Genomic DNA, 21,582 nt, shown 5'->3' on the forward strand with positions numbered 1-21,582 from the left:
ATATTTTTAGAAACTGGACAAAGTGAAAATGGTGAGCATCTCGCTATTACATCCCTGCTATCCCAAATTAGTCAATAAACAAAAGATGACATTCATTTTTTCAATCCTGATTTGGCTAGTCCTGTTTGTTTTTTCTTGAAACACATATTATTGTTTAAAAAGTCCACAAAATGAATTAAACAGAAGTTATAGAAAGTGCTGAGAGCTACAATGCATTTAACATACTTGCTTGATTTCTTGTTACTGAAATATATGACACACTTTTCTATATTTTTATCCAGAAACTGCACAAGGTCAAGGAGGTAAGCATCTCACTATAAATGCCTTATTGATCAAAAAATGATTAATGATTTACAGTATTGTAATAACAGGTTGGCATGTCATGTCAATGTTATCTTAAGACACATAAATTGGGGAGTTATTTCACTCTGATGGCAAAGCATATTCTTTAGGAAATGGGGAAAACCATGTTGCATTTCAATTAGCTCAAAAGTAATAAGTGCAAAGAGAGTTAGATTTGAACTGATTGTAGTACTGCTTAGTATAAATACTGGCTAATTTCTATTTACCCTGCATTTTTCGATATTAGTTTGATTACACCCCACCAAAATCCAACCCTCTCTACATCTGTTCCATTTGCCCTACCGGCAGTGCAACAAGGCTTTTCCAATTGCTATACATTGTGCTTTGCAATCACGTTTGAATAACTGTCATAACTTTGACATTTCTAAATAAATAATATTCTTTAGAATGTGCCAAAAAGTTAAAAAGATATGAAAGATTTAGATTTCAACTGTTTCTTTTTCTGCTTAGTATAAATACTGGCTATTTTCTATTTACTCTACATTTTTTTTATTTTAGTTTGATTACACCCCACCAAAATCCAACCCTCTCTACACCTGTTCCATTTTCCGTACCTGCACTGCAGCAAGGCTTTTCCAATTGCTATATATTGTGCTTTGCAATCACGTTTGAATAACCACCATAATTTTAAAATCACAAAACAAATAATATTATTAGAAAGTGCCAAAAAGTTACAAAGATATGAACTTGCTTGTTTGCTTTCTTCTTTGTTACTAAAATAAATTACATTCTTTTTTTATTCTCTTCCAGTAACTGCAGGATCTATCGCAGGTAAGCGTCTAACTTTGACAGCTCTGTTATCACAATTACACCAAAATAATAATGGATGATATATTGTAATAATACTTTAGAATGTCATTTTAAAGTTTTGTTCAAAATAAATTTGTGTTTAAAAATAATTCTCTAGTACATAATTAATCGTATTTCATATTTGAATTTTAACTAACATAAATGTTATTCTTTTCTATTTATATTTTTAGAAACTGGACAAAGTGAAAATGGTGAGCATTTCGCTATTACATCCCTGCTATCCCAATTTAGTCAATAAACAAAAGATGACATTCATTTTTGCAATCCTGATTTGGCTAGTCCTGTTTGTTTTTTCTTGAAACACATATTATTGTTTAAAAAGTCCACAAAATGAATTAATCGGAAGTTATAGAAAGTGCTGAGAGCTACAATGCATTTAACATACTTGCTTGATTTCTTGTTACTGAAATATATGACGCACTTTTCTATATTTTTATCCAGAAACTGCACAAGGTCAAGGAGGTAAGCATCTCACTATAAAATCCCTATTGAGCAAAAAATAATTAATGACATACAGCAGGGGTCAGGAACCTTTTTGACTAAGAGAGCCATGAAAGCAAAATATTTGGAAATTTATTTCAGTGAGAGCCATATAATATATTTTAAAAGTGAATTCAACTAAATGTCAGTATAAAACGCCTCTGAATTTATTCTTTTAAATAATGTTGTTATAATACTCACCATTAATGCGACTTCTGGTGCTGCATGGATTTGCTGATGTCTTTGTAGTCTGGTTGGTACTTGGTGAGGTTTACCGCTTACCTTCCCGGCGGTGTCGGGCTGAGGGTACTGTGCGGGGCTGCCTGGGTGTGTGGGGGTGCAACTCCCAAGATGGCGTCCGGTCTGTGGTTTGCTGCGTCTCAGCTCCGTCTCCGGGAGCAGCGCAGCGCAGCGTCTGTCAGTCTGGTGTGAGGAGGCAAGAGCGGGTAGGAGTATTCTGTGTCCCCCGGTTCTCCTCTGCGGCGTCAGGTCCCGGTGCAAGGCTGGCGGGGTTAGTGGGGCCGCAGCCTCCAAGATGGCGCCCGGCGTTTGGTCGGCGGTGTGTCGCGGCTCAGCCCCGGGATCGGGAGCGGCACAGCATCCTCTAGGTTAGTGTGGGGAGACGAGGGCGTCCGGTGCCCGGTGTGTGGTGCCCGCCGTCTCCCCCCTTCCGGCTTGTTCTTTTGGCGCCTCCTCTCCTCCGGACCGGGTCACAAATTTAGGCCGCGGCTTCAGGGTATGAGCTAGGCCGCAACCTGCAGAGGCCTCCGAGTGGCCTCCCGGCTCCGCAGCACACAGCTCAGGTTAGTGGGGTGTAAGGGCAGGGTAGTTTGGAGTGGGGGTGCCTCCAGAATTAGTTGTTATAGCCGTTAAGGGGGATCAGCAGCAGGAGCTCAGCAAATACACGTCCTGCTGCTTCCCCAGTCAGGTCACGCCCCTGCGAGCCATACGCAATCATCAAAAGAGCCACACCTGGCTCGCGAGCTATTGGTTCCCGACCCCTGACATACAGTATTGTAATAACAGGTCGGCATGTCATGTCATGTCAATGTTATCTTAAGACACATAAAATTGGGGGGTTATTTAACTCTGATTGCAAAGCACATTCTTTAGGAAATGGGAAAAACATGTTGCATTACAATTAGCTCAAAAGTAATAAATGCAAAGAGAGTTAGATTTGAACTGTTTGTTGTAGTGCTTAGTATAAATACTGGCTAATTTCTATTTACCCTGCATTTTTCGATATTAGTTTGATTACACCCCACCAAAATCCAACCATCTCTACACCTGTTCCATTTGCCCTACCTGCACTGCAACAAGGCTTTTCCAATTGCTATATATTGTGCTTTGCAATCACGTTTGAATAACTGTCATAACTTTGAAATTTCAAAATAAATAATACTCTTTAGAATGTGCCAAAAAGTTACAAAAATATGAAAGCTTTAGATTTCAACTGTTTATTTTTCAGCTTAGTATAAATACTGGCTATTTTCTATTTACTCTACATTTTTTTTTTACTTTAGTTTGATTACACCCCACCAAAATCCTACCCTCTCTACACCTGTTCCATTTTCCGTACCTGCACTGCAGCAAGGCTTTTCCAATTGCTATATATTGTGCTTTGCAATCACGTTTGAATAACCACCATAAGTTTAAAATCACAAAATAAATAATATTATTAGAAAGTGCCAAAAAGTTACAAAGATATGAACTTGCTTGTTTGCTTTCTTCTTTGTTACTAAAATAAATTACATTCTTGTTTTATTCTCTTCCAGTAACTGCAGGATCTATCGCAGGTAAGCGTCTAACTTTGACAGCTCTGTTATCACAATTACACCAAAATAATAATTGATTACATATTGTAATAATACTTTAGAATGTCATTTTAAAGTTTTCTTCAAAATAAATTTGTGTTTAAAAATATTTCTCTAGTACATAATTTATCGTATTTCATATTTGTTTTTTAACTAACATAAATGTTATTCTTTTCTATTTATATTTTTAGAAACTGGACAAAGTGAAAATGGTGAGCATTTCGCTATTACATCCCTGCTATCCCAATTTAGTCAATAAACAAAAGATGACATTCATTTTTGCAATCCTGATTTGGCTAGTCCTGTTTGTTTTTTCTTGAAACACATATTATTGTTTAAAAAGTCCACAAAATGAATTAATCGGAAGTTATAGAAAGTGCTGAGAGCTACAATGCATTTAACATACTTGCTTGATTTCTTGTTACTGAAATATATGACGCACTTTTCTATATTTTTATCCAGAAACTGCACAAGGTCAAGGAGGTAAGCATCTCACTATAAAATCCCTATTGAGCAAAAAATTATTAATGACATACAGTATTGTAATAACAGGTCGGCATGTCATGTCAATGTTATCTTAAGAGACATAAAATTGGGGGGTTATTTAACTCTGATTGCAAAGCACATTCTTTAGGAAATGGGAAAAAACATGTTGCATTACAATTAGCTCAAAAGTAATAAATGCAAAGAGAGTTAGATTTGAACTGTTTGTTGTAGTGCTTAGTATAAATACTGGCTAATTTCTATTTACCCTGCATTTTTCGATATTAGTTTGATTACACCCCACCAAAATCCAACCATCTCTACACCTGTTCCATTTGCCCTACCTGCACTGCAACAAGGCTTTTCCAATTGCTATACATTGTGCTTTGCAATCACGTTTGAATAACTGTCATAACTTTGAAATTTCAAAATAAATAATACTCTTTAGAATGTGCCAAAAAGTTACAAAGATATGAAAGATTTAGATTTCAACTGTTTATTTTTCAGCTTAGTATAAATACTGGCTAATTTCTATTTACCCTGCATTTTTCGATATTAGTTTGATTACACAACACCAAAATCCAACCCTCTCTACACCTGTTCCATTTGCCCTACCTGCAGTGCAACCAGGCTTTTCCAATTGCCATAAATTGTGCTTTGCAATCACGTTTGAATAACCGCCATAAGTTTAAAATCACAAAATAAATAATATTATTACAAAGTGCCAAAAACTTACAAAGATATGAACTTTCTTCTTTGCTTTCTTCTTTGTTACTGAATTAAATTACATTCTTTTCTATATTCTCTTCCAGTAACTGCAGGATCTATCGCAGGTAAGCGTCTAACTTTGACAGCTCTGTTATCACAATTACACCAAAATAATAATGGATGATATATTGTAATAATACTTTAGAATGTCAATTTAAAGTTTTCTTCAAAATAAATTTGTGTTTAAAAATAATTCTCTAGTACATAATTTATCGTATTTCATATTTGTATTTTATAACATAAATGTTATTATTTTCTATTTATATTTTTAGAAACTGGACAAAGTAAAAATGGTGAGCATCTCGCTATTACATCCCTGCTATCCCAATTTAGTCATTAAAAAAAGATGACGTTCATTTTTGCAATCCTGATTTGGCTAGTCCTGTTTGTTTTTTCTTGAAACACATTATTGTTTAAAAAGTCCACAAAATGAATTAAACGGAAGTTATAGAACGTGCTGAGAGCTACAATGCATTTAATATACTTGCTTGATTTCTTGTTACTGAAATATATGACACACTTTTCTATATTTTTTTCCAGAAACCACACAAGATCAAGGAGGTAAGCATCTCACTATAAAAGCCCTATTGAGCAACACATTATTAATGACATAGAGTATTGTAATAACAGTTTGGCATGTCATGTTAATGTTATCTTAAGACACATAAAATTGGGGGGATTATTTAACTCTGATGGCAAAGCACATTCTTTTAGAAGTGGGCAAAATTATGTTGCATTTCGGTACTTGTTTCCTAGCACGGCGCCCATCAAATCGCATACCATAAGGCATACGATGGCATGCGAGTCGATGTTATGCGATGGCAGCCGATTTTAAATTGTATACCATCATATTTTATGCCATTGTATGCCATATACAATGATATACGATTTAAAATTGTTTAAGCAATGGGTGTTTTCAATGTTAAATGTGTCCCTATAAGATAATTGGTACTTGTTTCCTAGCACGGCCACAATCGCATTGATCTTGTGCCCTTAATAGTGGTATGCGATGGCCCCCGACGCGATGGACCCAATTTCCCATTGAAATGCATTGAAAAGTTAAAAAATCGCGTCGGTCGCGTCGCATGCGGCTAAATAAGCATTAAATGGTCCCGACGCGATGCCCCCGATTTCCCATAGGGAACAATGTTAAATGGCTCAATTTACCCAAATCAACAGGGAACAATGTTAAATGGTCCAGAAACCCCCCAAAACACCCCCGAACAGTGAAATGGCCCCCCAAAATTAGTTAACGCCACCCCACGATCAACGTGATCCCGAAGCGTGGCGAGCGCAGGGAGCCCGCGATGGGCGGCGGTACGCGTCCTCCGACCTTTTCATACCCCCACTATCCACGTCGGCGAGCCCGAAGCGTGGCGAGCGCAGCGAGCCCCGCGTGGGGACGCGGATACCTTCACAGGTAAACGCGTCCCCTCGCGGGCTTCACAGGTGTCCGCGTCGCCACGGACACCTGTGAAGCCCGCGAGGGGACGCGTATAACTGTGAAGGTATCCACGTCCCCTCGCGGGGCGCGCTGCGCTCACCACGCTTCGGGCTCGGTGGCTCGCTGCGCTCGCCACACTATTCTATTCTCAACTCCACGCCGACGTGGATAGTGGGGGTATGAAAAGGTCGGAGGACGCGTACCGCCGCCCCTCGCGGGCTCGCTGTGCTCGCCACGCTTCGGGTTCACGTTGATCGTGGGGTGGCGTTAACTAATTTTGGGGGGCCATTTCACTGTTCTGGGGTGTTTTGGGGGTTTCTGGACCATTTAACATTGTTCCCTGTTCATTTGGGTAAATTGAGGCATTTAACATTGTTCCCTATGGGAAATGGGGGCATCGCGTCGGGACCATCGCATGCGATTTTTTAGCACGCATGCGATGCGACCGATTTGATTTTTTTACCTGCGATGCCCCCGACTAGAATCGGTGTGGATGTGCTAGGAAACAAGTACCAGATAATTAATTGTATAAGCACCGTAATGGGTGCTTACAAAGTTAAAAGCACCCCCACTTTCAACGCCAACCCAAAGCGTGGCGAGCGTCTCCGACCTTTTCTTACCCCCACTATACACATCGGCGTGGAGTTGATTTTAGATAGTGTGGCGAGTGCAGCGAGCCCTGAAACGTGGCGAGCGCAGCGAGCCCTGCAAGGGGACGCGGAATATATGTGAAGTAATCCGCTGCGTTCTCCACGCTTCGGGCTCAGTGGCTCGCTGCGCTCGCCACACTATATAAAGGTCAACTCCACGCCGTTGTGGATAGTTAGGGTATGAAAAGGTTGGAGGACGCATACAGCCGCCCCTCACGGGCTCGCTGCGCTTACCACGCTTTGGGTTGGTGTTGATAGTGGGGGTGCATTCAACATTGTAAGCACCCATTAGGGTGCTTATACAATTAAAAATCGTATAGGGGCTTATACAATTTACTTTAAAATCACAAAATAAATAATACTCTTTAGAATGTGCCAAAAAGTTACAAAGATTTGAATTTGCTTGTTTGATTTTTTCTTTGTTTCTAATATAAATTGCATTCTTTTCTATATTCTCTTCAAGTAACTGGAGGATATACTGGAGGTAAGCATCTCACTTTGGGCATCAGCACAATGCGCACCAAACTAAACAAGCTTTAAATCTCTTTCCCTGCAATCAGCCCAGTTCACACCTGTGGTTGTGCGGTTCTGAAAACCTGTACTAGAGCCTTATGTTTGGGAGCTCACCCATCTATCCCCCAAACACACCTCAGACACCCATTCCTGGCTTTTCAGTAAACCAGGTTCTGTTACCTGGCTACAAAGCACTCTATCTGAGGCTGGATGGCTCCTTAACTCTTTACAGGGCAGTTGCGACCAGAGAAAAACTTCAATCCCTGGTTAAACCAACCCTATTTCACCACACTATATTTGCAACATAACATTGATAGGAGATATATCTAACATATTGGTTTGCACTGGCATGGTGTCCTAGTCCATTTGAAGCTCCATGTGGTCGGCCCTAGCAGGAAGTAATAACGGAAGTTCCACTAAACAATATATACTTGCTAAGAAGAAACACTTCAGTCCAGAGAAAACAGAGTATAGGACAAGACCAAAAGATGTGATATATATGAAGCCAATATAACCATATTTCCTTCAACGATAGTGAGACATCTCACTCCAAATCCTGTGCTGTCTCTCAGGAGTAAGATAGGCCCTCTGCGACCGTTTGTAAAACATCTTAATACTCCTAGAAATTGTAAACCCCATTTTTGCGAGATACAGTAGAATATTCTTTGACTGATTTGAGAGGTCCTTTTCCCATTGATAGTTAGTAGGCAGTTTACTTTTCCTATTTTATGAGATCAGGAAAAGATAGAACCAGAAAAAGCCACCTCAGATGGGGAAAGAAAAGGGGAGAGAATAAGTCTAAGGAAGGTAGTTTCATTAATAGACCCAAGGAAAAAACTAGCTAACCAATGGTGTAATTGCATGTATTTACAAAAGTCTTGCTTCAGTATGATAAGATGTTCATGACTTTATGAGAAAGGAGCTAAAATGTCTTCAATAAAAATATCCAATCCTGATCAAGAGTCAAAATTAAGTTTGGGTATCATATATGCTATAGCTATATGTAGTGATAGATCTGGAGAAGGCAGAGAACTCTCCATAGCAAAGATGACTAATGTTTGCCAAGCCTTCAATGTAGTTTGGATGGCTGCTCCAGGATCTGTCTACATTGAGACAGCTTTTGTAGGTAACCAACTCAAATCTAGGAGAGACCAGAGTTTAACAAAAAAGTTATGGCTTTGGGGTGTCTTGTGTAAAACAATCCTTAACTTGACTGAGCATATAAGCAAGATAATATTTTTTAAATCAGGAAAACCAATTCCTACTATAGACTTAGCAGGTGAAAATGTTGTCCTGGCTATTTTGGATTTTGACTTATTACAAAGGGGTTTAGGAAAAGTTCTAGGAAAGGTGTGGTAGTTTTGGTTATAATACTCTCTTGACAGCCACTACTCATTGACATTCCTCGTTTGAGGTGCTGTAGGTGGCCTGGTTGGGGATGGGTAGGGGAGTTGGTGGGGGCAGGGGAGTTGGTGGGGGTAGGGGATGGGGTGGAGGCAGGGGAGTTGGTGGGGGCAGGGGATGGGGTGGTGGTAGGGGAGTTGGTGGGGGCAGGGGATCGGGTGGGGGTAGGGGAGGGTGAGATGGGGTGGGCAGCAGCAGGTTCCATGACCTCATTTTCTGCCTCATCCTCCTCCTGCTGGACCTCTTGAGGCTCCTCTTCCTCCTCCTGCTGTGCTTCCTGATCCTCTCGAGCTCTCTGCCGTGCCTTTGTGCGTGCTGCAATAAGAATGTTGTGCCAAGATTTATATGCAATTACAAAAATATGACACACAGTTGTTAAATGATTAGTGCGCTACTAAATAAAGGCTATTATAAAGTTTCCATTTTGCATCACCAAAAAATTCAAAAAATAAGCCTCACACATACACCCATACACCTATACCCATACACCTATACCCATACACCTATACCCATACACATTTTCAATTAACTTACAAAGATTAGCACAATACTTACATCTTCGCACATACCGGTGGATACTCGCCAGCAAATCTGGCCGTCTCCTCCGGAGGTCCGACCACCTCCGCTCCAGCTGGCCGACCGTTCGCCAGACCCCAGTTCTGTCGCAGATACTGCGCCGGGCAGCATTATACGCCCAGCGCTTCTCCTCATTAGAGATATAAGGGTCCATTGGCCCCAGATGCTGGTCCATGGCCCTGACCAGCGCCACCAGCTCCCTCAGGGAAAATGGCGCAGCCCTTGCGGAAGTCATAATGCCAATGGTACAGCTATTAATTGCAGCTCCATATATAATTTATGCTGTTCTCTGATTGGTTGAAAACACTGTTATTTGGTATAAACTTTATTAATCCATTCTGTATTAACAGTATGTATGCGTTTTCATGTTGGCAACCCTGTATAATCGACATGTGCGTACACATGTTTAAACATGTAGTGTGCATTCATTGTTTTGTTATACTTTTTGGTAAAGTGTTCTTTGACCTGTGTAAGCAATTGTATATGTCATGGTAATACACACAGCCACATACATGAAGCCTTTCCTTACAATGCCATAGCGGGACATGGAGGCTGATTGTGGTGTCGCATAATGTAAGCTGTGCCAGCGCCGTTCTTACGCTGTACCTACGCCATTTTTTGGCAGGAAGATGCTTACAAATTAAAGACCTAAGTGAAAAAAAAGGGGCGGATTGTGGCCTATATATAGCTCAACAGCAGCATAGAAAACTTGCTGCTAACATGTCTGGATGAGGGTCTGATGGGTCAACCTCAGACAGTGAACTCATTCTGGCGAAACTGAAGTCCATGACTGAAGCAATTATGAGAAAGGAAGGGTAGCGGAGGAGGAGGAGAGAAAGCCGCAGGCAAACAACCCAGGCAGAACAAGGGTCAGGCTCTCAACCAAACCCTGGGCCAAGTTCAGACCCTCAAGCAGGGCCAAGCACCAAGGCAAACCAAGATGTGCCATTACTTGGAACATCTGAGACCCAGTAGGTGCATGGTGAGGTGATTGGTCACCCCAGGAAACAGCCTGCATCATCTAGGAAGCGTGCTAGCCAGGATCCCAGCAAAAAAGCCAGAAACCCTGCTTTTCAGGAGAGAGAATTACAGATTTTGGTCCCCCCAACACGATAACGGATATAGTTAAGCATCAAGAGGCTGACCCCCTCTGCGAAGGACAAGATTTGGGAGCAAATTACAGATGAAGTCAATAAGGTGGCACTACTGCAGAGGGATGTGAAGTCTATGAGAAAAAGGCAAGTGTGTTGTTTCTCCTGATATATACTTATTTGTGTAAATATGTCAAATTTGACTATAGCATTTAATATAAAGGTGTGTTTGTAAATAGTTTGATAATTCAATGACACATGTGAACACAATCATAGAGGGGAGTGCTTGACATGAGGTGAATTGATTTCCTAATAACTTATTAACCATTAACCATCTGTAATACACCACATATATAGGTGATACCTGCACCATTGGGGTGAGGTGAGGGCCACATTTGAGGTCATGTGAAGTATGTGATGGGCCATCCATAATTGTGGTTCACATAATCTGTAGTTGCAGAAAAATGTGTCCTAAGAATCCTCTAAAAAAATGACATATGTTCTTGCCATTAGCCTTCAATAGAGTTAAGTATGTGATAGTGTAATGCTTTATAATGGTTACAGAAATGTGTGCCCTGCAAACGTATACAGATACATACCATACCAGCCACAATGATAAATTATCAGTACTAATGCTGTGCAGTAGCAGAGGGCATGAGATATGTAGTGACTAAACATACTTTTCATGTTTTTTAGGTGCCAGTATTTCAAATCGGGCCTGAAGAGGAAGATGAGTGATCAGTATATTCACAGCATGACCTCCGGGAGTGGGCCTATGCCCTCCAGCCTGGAGTATACCCCCCTGGAGTACTCTGCCTTAGATGTCATTGATGAGTTAGAGATCAGGGGGGTATCTAACATGGATAGCGAGCTCCCTGTGGAGATTTTTACTACTGAGTTAACAGGTAAATGTGGAAACTGCATTGTTGATGGTAACATACATTGTTTATTGATGTGATGGCGACAATGTCTTTTTTTACCATAGCTGAGGTGGAGACTCCCGAACCACCCGAAGCTTCCTCTTCAGGCCCACCACTACAGCAGCCTCTACCACAGGCTCTCCCACAGGCTCCCCCACAGGCTGAGGATCCCATAGCAAGCCCGCTGCTGAATACCATCTTGCAGCAAGGGGTGGAGACTGGGGTCCGTTATGAGCATCAGGTAGCATTGCTGGAAAAGGTGGTGGCTCCCATGACAAATATGTCAGAGCAGTCCAGCCGCCAGAATCACAATCTGGTGGCTTCCATTAACAACCTTGTCTAGCAAACCATCTGCCAGAATGACATTCTTGGGGGACCTTGCCGCCACCACCAGGGTGCTTGTGGCGGGCCAGGCAGCAAGTCCATCTGCTGCCCTAACCTATGCTGCACCACCCCTTCCTCAGCAGCCAAGCATCCTCAGCCCACCGTCTGAAGAGGAAGAAGACCTGCTGCCCCCAAGTCCCCACCATCCAATGGGAAAAGAGGGCAGAAGAAATGATGTTGTGTCACCTTATTGTCTTTGTCTGTGGTTTGGCCCCAAATCTTGTCCTTTGCTCTGGCGGGCCACTTCCTGTGTGTGAACTCTATTCATTCCTGTGTAAAGGGTACTAAAATCTGTAATTCACAATCTTGAAATGCAGGGTATTGGTTTGATGCTGTTGATCCTGGGTAGCATTATTCCTGGATGATGCAGATTGGATGCTGGTGTGGCCTTTGATTTCACATGCACCTGCTATGTCTCACATGTTTCATGTAATGGCACTTTTTTGTTCTGTCTGGTTGCTTTTTTAATTTACATGTCCAAATATTATTTGCATATCAAAAAATACCACTTTTAACTGTGATGCTTAACAGCAATAAATATTATTTTCCCAAATTACATGAACATGGTTGATGTGAAATGTTTTCTGTTCATTGTGTAACATCAATACATTATTTGTGTGTACATACACATCATTGAGTATGCTTTGGAAGTGGATGTAGTGATGGCTTGATCATGGTTGCCTAGCTGACCCTCTCCATGTGGAAGAAAATGTTTGGGTCCAGCATTTACCAGTTGATTTATGATTGGCAGCACCTGTGGTGACCTACTTAATAGCTGAGAAGGAGTTTCACCGCAGGGGATGTTAATCATACATTACCAGTTAAGTCCAGGAACAGAGCATTGCCTCCCTCATGGAGAGGGTCAGGTAGGCAACCATGGTGTTTGAGACATTTGTAAGAGAGGAATACATATGTGTCTCCGTTCCCAAACAACAGTGATGGATGTTGATAGTGAGTGTTAGAGGTGAAGATGTGTGATTCCACCAAGAATGCAAAAATGGATAGTGTGATACCATCACCTAAGAAGTTTACAAATTCTGTTACAGACTGATGGGCCGATGTTGCTAACCTTTGCTAGAGATATGTTTTGTAAATAACGTGCTACCTGGCATCTTACATACAGAGTGAAAAATAAAGTTAGGAGCAGATTGTTTAGTTAAACATCAATGTCCAAGGTAACTATTTGTAAGAATCTGGCCAAAATTGTGTGCATGAGCAGAACACATTTAAAAAACATTACAAGTAGAAAAGGTCAAACAAAAACACATTGGTGCTGTTAGATGTGATAGAGGTGTGAAATGTATGTTGGTGTTGCAGTGAAAAAGTTGACACATGTTGACTCCTATCAGTTGTGTATCCTGTTTTCCTAACATGACAAGCACACTTGGAACTCATTCCACATATTCCAACGTGTATTTGGACTAATAAAACATAAAAATAAACCTACCTTGAAATGGTGAGAAGTGTAGAAAGAGAACCTTTCAATGTATTTCAGGGCTGTGTATGGCTTGTAGGTACTCAAATGAGCTACAGGTATTTCACTAAATAGCCTGCAGCTTTGGTTAATATTGCATGCAGTCAGGTGTATGTAATTTGCTTGTGTTTCGTGTTAATTAGCAGACCCAGGGCTGCCGCACTCAGGCGGAAAGTCTAAGAGTGGTATGGAGCACTCTTTGGTGTCCGAATGTTTTGGGCAAAAATTGTACCGTGCCTTCACAGAGCGAGGTGGTTGCACCTCCATGCAGTTTGAGTACACACCCTTGTACACCCAGTTTTGCCCTCTTTTCTGACCTCACCCCTAAAAACACCCACATTACGCCCACTGTGACCGTGTGCTTGCGGACAGGAGTTTTTGCTCGGAAAGGTCTGGTCGTGAGCGGACTGCTGTCACCGCAAATGCGCATAGCGAATGGTATGCATGCGCAGAAGAAAAAAATCACTGTTCTGTCCGAACACGGTCCGCCTGCACCAACCAGAATAAGGTTGACATAATGCTGACATTTGAGATCCATCTATATTTGGGTCTAGGACCATGTTAAAATCGCTCATTATTAGAACAGCCAATTTTACATATTTCTTTAGAATACTTTAGAATTTCCTACAAAATGATAGTTGCTTAGCTAGGGGCATAACATGAAACCAGCATGACCTCAATGTTTTATAGATAATCAACTAAAATTATTGGTGTAATGTAATAGGGTGAGAGAATCATAAAGTGAGATATTTTGGTAAGAAATCTCCAGTTTTTTAAAGCGGCAATCATTTACATGGCAAATGTAAATGATTGCCGCATTAAAAAAAACTGGAGATTTCTTACCAAATATCTCACTTTATGATTCTCTCACCCTATAACATTACAGCCTATAAATTTCTACTCTGGATTTGTATATTACGATAATAGTATAAAATGACAGTGTTTAGAAATAAGAATGGCCACTACCACCTTTTTGTGGGTCCATTTGCCATATCTTAACGTTCTTTTTCTAAAAAATTATCTGCATTCCCCATAGTGCCGTCTATACAGTTTTTTTTACTAAAATGTGGATATATGTGTATATATATATATATATATATATATATATATATATATATATATAATATACTCACGCTGCCTTAGGAAGCAGCTACAGCAGCACCCGGGATTCAATAAACGCAGATAGGCAGGTACACTTGCAAGTGTACCTGCCTATCTGCGTTTATTGAATCCCGGGTGCTGCTGTAGCTGCTTCCTAAGGCAGCGTGAGTATATTATAACAGCCCTACCTAGGGCTTACAGCTGGCACCGGGCCAAGGTTACTTCGGTTATCGGTTGTGCTGTGCCACATTGGGCATTTATATATATATATAGAGAGATAGATTAATATAAAGATAGATCTCTGTTATTGGGTATGGATCATTAGATAGACAGCAAATAGGTTGACAAGCAGGAAGGTCGACATGGGTTTGGTCGACTGTGTCATTAGGTCGACACAAGCATTAGGTCGACATAAGGAAGGTTGACAGTCAAAAGATAGACATGGGGTTTTTCACTGTTTTTTTTTTTAAATAGCACCATGTCCCCGTGTTTCACTGTTTTTTTAAACGTAGCACTGTGTCCCTTCGCATGGCTCGCAGCGCTCTCCATGTTTCGAGCATAGTACCTCAGTACACTTAGCACACTATTTAATTCTCCCACCACACCCTAGTGGATGGTAGGGCATGAAATACTGCCTGTTGGCACATGTCAGGTAAAAACTGTGAAAAACCCCATGTCGACATTTTGACTGTCGATCTTCCCCATGTTGACCTAATGCTTGTGTTGACCTAATGACCATGTCGATCTAACCAATGTCAACCTTCAGTCATGTCGACCATCATTCATGTCAACCTTGTCAACCTAATGCTTGTGGACCTAGTGAGCGCATCCCCTGTTATCGTGTCGGTGTTGTTGTAAGTCCAGCTGCACCTGAAGGGTGACATACAGTGATATAGGAACTCCAAAATGAAATAAGATTATATGCTATACCAAACCCCCTACCCCACCCCTAACCAAAAAGGCTTTGGTGTCCCTGATAGCAATTATGTTGGTTTAAACACCTTGTCACCCAGTTCCCACCGCAAGTAGCAGTCGGAACATTCAGACAGCAGTGACCAACAAGGATTTTACTGGTACCCTTGTGGACAAGTCCAATTGTTTGATAGGTATTTGAGGAAAAAAGTATAATTTGATGTACAATATGAAAAATGTCTAATACTTAGCAGAAATCAGAATGAGCATGACATTTATGGATGTATTTAAGATAATATTATTTGACCAATAAAAAAGGAGTAACCTTGCACCTGTCATGTCCCTCACCATAGCCCGCCACCTCGCCCCTTCTCGCCTCATCCCGCCACCTCCCCCTTCTCACCTCAGCACGCCACCTCATCCCATCTCACCTCAGCCCGCCACCTCACCTCATCCAGCCCCTTCTCACCGCAGCCCGTCACCTTGCCCCTTCTCACCGCAGTCCATCACCTTGACCCTTCTCACCACAGCCCGCCACCTCTCCCCTTCTCACCTCATCCCACCACCTTGCCCCTTCTTACCTTAGCCCATTACCTCTCCATTTCTCGCCTCATCCCGCCACCTCCCCCTTCTGACCTCAGCAAGTCACCTTGCCCCTTCTTACCGCAGCACGTCACCTCGGAGGGGTGGGGGAGTGCCGGAATTTTATTTGGCAGGGGGGAGAAAAATGTCTAGTTACGCCACTGCTCATGCACTGGCAGTTGGGCCACGTGCTTCCAGCCAATCACATGTCATCTAGGGTATAAAGCTCCCAACACTTCCAGTGTTAGGTTTTCAGTGCCATACTATAAGTCACATATCTCTGTATGTGGTCTTTGAAGCTGTGCCCCTCTGGGTATCCAGTTACTATTCAGTACCTGCATTCTCTGAGTTCATTTCCTCCTTGCAATATCATCTGCACTTCTAAAGAATAATCCAAATATTATCATTCTGGATCTGCTTGGTCAGCCCTCCAGAGTCATCATTTTCATTCCAATATAGCAGACACATTCAGTTCTAGTCCAATATTTTTGTCACCATCAGTTCCAGTCCAATATTACAATCCCCATTTGTTCTAGTCTGTGTCTCCAGCCTAAGTCCAGGTGACCCAGTCAGGTGATCATGATCGGCATACTGGGTGCAACAAATCCCAAATCCTCTTGTGGGATTTTGCTGGAGAAGATCACTGGTGGGGTGAAACTCCACACCCCTGTCCTGGGTCTAGTCAAACTCTCAAGCTATCAGCACATATTATTTCAGTCACATGCAGTCCTGACACAAGTCAGGAGACATCCACACCTCATATCCAGACAGCACCTGGATATGATGTGCACATTAAAATATGCAGAGAGCAAAATATTTGAGAGGGGCAGGTCCTAACTACAATGTAAACAGCAGTACAAAAATAACATTTGTGGGCACCATCAATTCTACACAATCTAAAATGTACAACATTTCTGTTTTGACAGGTTGTTATGGACTTTCAGGAGAAATGTTAAAGGTACATATGTCTTACAAAGAATACATAAAAAATGTTAAATCCTAGCTAGGATTCTAAGCCTTTTGTTGTAATTACAGCATGGGGACACCTGTGAAATTGGCTGCAACAAATGTACTTGCAATGGGCACACTGGAAAGATGATATGTACACTAAAATGTGAAAATGAAACAGTCTGCAGTGAAAATGAAAGAAAGGTATTTGGAGATCCAACAAAGCAGTCTGGGAACTCCTGCTGTGGATATTGTGGTAAGTATATTGTGTTTAAAATGTGTACATTTGTTTGTGTAGCAGAGTTATATACACACTAGTAAAATGATCATTGATCCAAGCAACAGTCCAGTGACTTAACAAGTATGTGTGGTTTATTGAATAAGTGATAGTACAGCCATACTCACTTACACTGGTAAAAGGTTTTACGAAAAGCTGGTAGTGGGGTGGGGTCAGACAGTTCACCAACTGATGATGGGTAGCAGTGCAGGGGTGCATCATAGGCCTCTGAAACTAAGGAGGAGATCTTTCTCCCAATGTATCCTTCATACAAAGTGACAAGATGACATAGCAAATATGTAGTAAGAGTATTATTGGCCATTTTGGTAAAAGGTAATTAAGAAATCATTGCAGAGCAATATTGGAGACTCTGCAGCAGTACTCTCCACAGCCACACCCCCCTCACTACAAGCTTCTCTATTTTTCACAAACTCAAGATTGAAACTGTAACACACCAACCTGTAAAAAAGGTGTCATGAAAAATATAAAAGAACATCAACCTATTAGACTTTGGTTCGGCCTTTGGAACTTTAGCAATGTTCATCTCACTGACAATATAGGGCATATTTCATTGTAGTGTAGCATTTTTTATGCAGATGTAATGTAACATTTTGTATGCATATGCACCAGCAGTCACACACAAAATAAAGGTACAGTATGGCAAATCATTTTAACCAGAGTGAATAGGATGCACAATCAGCTTCTCCTGATTAAAATGTATGTTAACAGGAAAGGTCACAAATAGTGTACATGGACAAATCTGTATTTACAAATACAAAGCTTATATGCAACAATAGAGAACATTGTGAATAGCGATGTTGGCTAGTGACATTGGCTAGCAATGGGACTCGGCAGTGGGAAGGGGGTATTTGGCGGGCGGTGAGGTGGACTCTTTGGCACGGAGTCAACCAGAATCATCCTCTCTATACATTGTTATTGTGGTAAATGACTATACTAGCTGCAAAAGTTTGCATCATTTTTAAAGGAATATTTACATACTGTAGGTGTATAGAGGCCACTTTCCAGCAACTAACACTCCCATGTTCTACTGGTACATTGTGTTTGATAATAGCATTAGAAGACTAATGGATGATTTGAAAACCCTTGAAAATCTTAGTGCAATTATGATAGTATAGCTGAAAATGGGTTTGCTTGTTAGCAAAGCTATAAAACTGTCCTTCCTTTGATCTAGTTGAGTATCTGGAGCTTCACATTTGTGGGTCCTAAAATGGCCAGAAAATGTGAATCCAAACAGTTTATACTTGTTCTTTGGAATGAAGACTATTCCATTTGCGAATTGCTAAGACACTGAACATTTCCTACATGCACTACTCCCTTCAGGAGACAGCACAAAAATGCTTTAACCAGAGTAGAAAGAGAAGTGGGAGTGTCTGGGTGTGTGTGTGTGATATATATTGTCAGGGAGTTGGCTGTGTGTAATAGTGTAGTAAGTGAGGGAAACAGCGGGCCTTATTCAGGATCGCTCAATAAGCAGCATTCGTTTGCCACTCAGCAAGCGGAGTGCAGTCCGCCGAACGCCCACCCCCTGTATAATGTGAATATGGGTCAGTATGCACTGTGTATCGGTCAGTACTCGCTGTGTAATGCGAATATGGGTCACTACGTGTGAATATGCATCACTACGCGCTGTGCAATACAAATATGGGTCACTATGCGATGTGTAATGCGAATATGGGTCATTATGCGCTGTGTAAAGTGAATATGGGTGACTACGTGTAAATATGTGTCACTACGCACTGTGTAAAACAAATATGGGTCACTATGCCATGTGTAATGCGAATATGGGTCACTGCGTGCTATGTAATGTGAATATGGGTCAGTACATGCTGTGTAATGTGAATGTGGGTCAGTACATGCTGTGTAATGTGAATATGGGTCACTTCACTCTGTGTAATGTGAATATGGGTCACTACATGTTGTGTAATGTGAATATGGGTCACTGCGTGCTGTGTAATGTGAATATGGGTCACTGGGTGCTGTATAATGTGACTATAGGTCACTACGCCCTGTGTAATGTGACTATGGGTCACTATGTGCTGTGTAATGGGACTATAGGTCACTATGCCCTGTGTAATGTGACTATGGGTCACTATGCGCTGTGTAATGTGACTATAGGTCACTACGCACTGTATAATGTGAATATGGGTCTCTACGTGCTGTGTAATGTGACTATGGGTCTCTGCTTGCTGTGTAATGTGACTATGGGTCTCTGCTTGCTGTGTAATGTGAATATGGGTCACTGGGTGCTGTATAATGTGACTATAGGTCACTACGCCCTGTGTAATGTGACTATGGGTCACTATGTGCTGTGTAATGGGACTATAGGTCACTAAGCCCTGTGTAATGTGACTATGGGTCACTACAGCCTGTGTAATGTGACTATGGGTCACTACGCGCTGTATAATGTGACTATGGGTCACTACGAGCTGTGTAATGTGAATATGGGTCACTACGAGCTGTGTAATGTGAATATGGGTCACTTCGTGCTGTGCAATGTGAATATGGACAATATGCACCCATTATGTACTTTGTAGGCCAGTGGATGGTGGTTGTTGCTGGCTGCTGTGTGCTGCTGAGTTATGGATGCTTGACTGGGAGAGGGGAGCTGGATCAGAGTTGGAACTAGCAGCAGTGTCTAGGGCATCAAATTGGCTAGGGCCAGCTCTGATCCACTGTCTCTGGGGATGCTGGACATGCCATCTGTAGTGAAGAGAAACAGGGTGCTCTTGAGGCAGCACCCCTTTTTAATAAATTATGCCTTCTTTGGGGATGAGAGTGGCACTGGGGTAGCTGGGATGTTGAGTTGACAATGCAGAGTGAGCAGTAGCACCGGTTGTCACCACACCTGATGCCTCTTCAAAAGGATTGGGAATCATGCTATTAAGTGATACAAGTTAAAAAATCAATTAATCATATAAATATTTTTATGAATAATTTCCTAGAATTAATGAACAGAACTTTCTAATGGGCATTTTATATATATTTTTGACAAACAGAGCCACTAACTTGCAAACATAATGGAACCGAGTATAAGGTAAGCGATTCTGATTGTTTTCATCTATAGTACTTTTGTAGACTTTATAGGAACTGTTTAATGACAAGTGACATGTTGCTGAACATCACAAAATGTTTGCCTGTGCAAATATATTCCTATTATGATTAGAGTTATGACAGACCCCTTTGTTATGGATCTGTATTAGGGGGGTGATATAGGTTGGTTTGCTAATGGCCAAAACCATGTGCACTGCAGGTGGGGCTGATGTAACATGTGCAGGGGGTGTAAGATTTGGGTGAGTTACTTTGTTTCTGTGCAGGGTACAGTAAATACTGGCTGCTTTATTTTGACACTGCAGCATAGATACTGTAAAGGCCCCCATACACTATGAGATTTATCTGACCTGTAAAATTGCATCTGATTTCCCTTGAACTACCCTGGCAGCTTCCCAGGATGCCTACATACAATTTGACACTTGATGTGCCATTTTTTACATCCAATTTGTGTCAGATAAATCACATGATTTATCTGACGCAAATTGGATGTGCCATGAGATCTATCTGATGGGATGGCCCTAGGGAGTGGCCTGAGCAGTGCTATACCTTGCAGGTATTATGCTGCCCATACATATGTGAGATATTGCATGCAATCATTCGATTTCGGCCACATCTGGCCGATAAATCGAATGATTGCATGCCTTTTGAAGGGGACATTTGACGCGATGCACAGGCACGCCGTTGAATGTCGCATCGATAAATATTATGTGCAGCACATAATATCTATCGAATTGCATAAGCAATCGCATGTGGTTTTTAACCACATGCGATTGCTCAAATGCAATCAGCGTGGGGACTGGAGCGGGGACCGGAGCTGGTGGTGGCGGCGGACAGGAGCGCTGGTGGGGACCGGAGCACACTAATGTTGACACATGGACAGATGTGGACACAGTGATGCCTACACACAGACAGATGTTGAAACATGGACACTAACACAGTAACCCTGAAATGTGGACACACTGATGCCGACATACAGATGCTAACACATGGACACAATTATGCTGACACATCGACAGAAGCCGACACGCTGATGCCAACACACAGGCACTCACACAGCCACAGGACACTGACACAGTAACCCCAAACACGCTGACACACTCAGATACTAACAATACTAACATACCGACACAACAATGATGGCACAGACAGATGCAGACATACTGATGCCGACACACAGACCTATGCATATGACATAGACATATAATATGTAGACAATCTATTTCCTACCGCACACTATAATCTTGTATTAAATCATGATAGCAGCAGGGATCTGCATGTGAGAGATTTAATGTCAACTTTGTCACCTCACTCCTGGGTTTCCATACCTGGTTTCAGCAGCTGGGGAGAGGGGAGGGGGGGTTTGCAGCCGTGCGGACATTCATTAGCTGGGGAGGGGGCTCTACAGCCCGTGCCCGTGCACTGCTGTCATTCAGCAGCTGGGGAGAGGGGAGAGGGGGGGGGGGGGTCCGGGCTCTGCAGCCGTGCAGACATTCATTAGCTGGGGAGGGGGCTCTAC

The 21,582-nt window shown here is 41.9% G+C and overlaps 1 protein-coding gene across 1 annotated transcript in view; it reads left to right on the top strand.

Annotated features, from left to right (window-relative positions):
• The window catches only part of LOC146072996 (integumentary mucin B.1-like), a 197,297-nt gene that overhangs the window by 151,834 nt on the left and 23,881 nt on the right, over window positions 1–21,582 (top strand). The window contains exons 5-12 of the mRNA XM_083180168.1: window positions 3,930–3,950; window positions 4,763–4,783; window positions 4,991–5,011; window positions 5,259–5,279; window positions 7,276–7,296; window positions 16,696–16,727; window positions 16,805–16,973; window positions 20,012–20,049. Of these exons, the coding sequence (XP_083036294.1) occupies window positions 3,930–3,950; window positions 4,763–4,783; window positions 4,991–5,011; window positions 5,259–5,279; window positions 7,276–7,296; window positions 16,696–16,727; window positions 16,805–16,973; window positions 20,012–20,049 (344 nt within the window). The remainder of the gene's footprint in view (window positions 1–3,929; window positions 3,951–4,762; window positions 4,784–4,990; window positions 5,012–5,258; window positions 5,280–7,275; window positions 7,297–16,695; window positions 16,728–16,804; window positions 16,974–20,011; window positions 20,050–21,582) is intronic.

Source organism: Crinia signifera, chromosome 4, assembly GCF_055691185.1.
Source record: "Crinia signifera chromosome 4, ASM5569118v1, whole genome shotgun sequence".
In the NCBI taxonomy this organism is placed as follows: domain Eukaryota; kingdom Metazoa; phylum Chordata; class Amphibia; order Anura; family Myobatrachidae; genus Crinia; species Crinia signifera.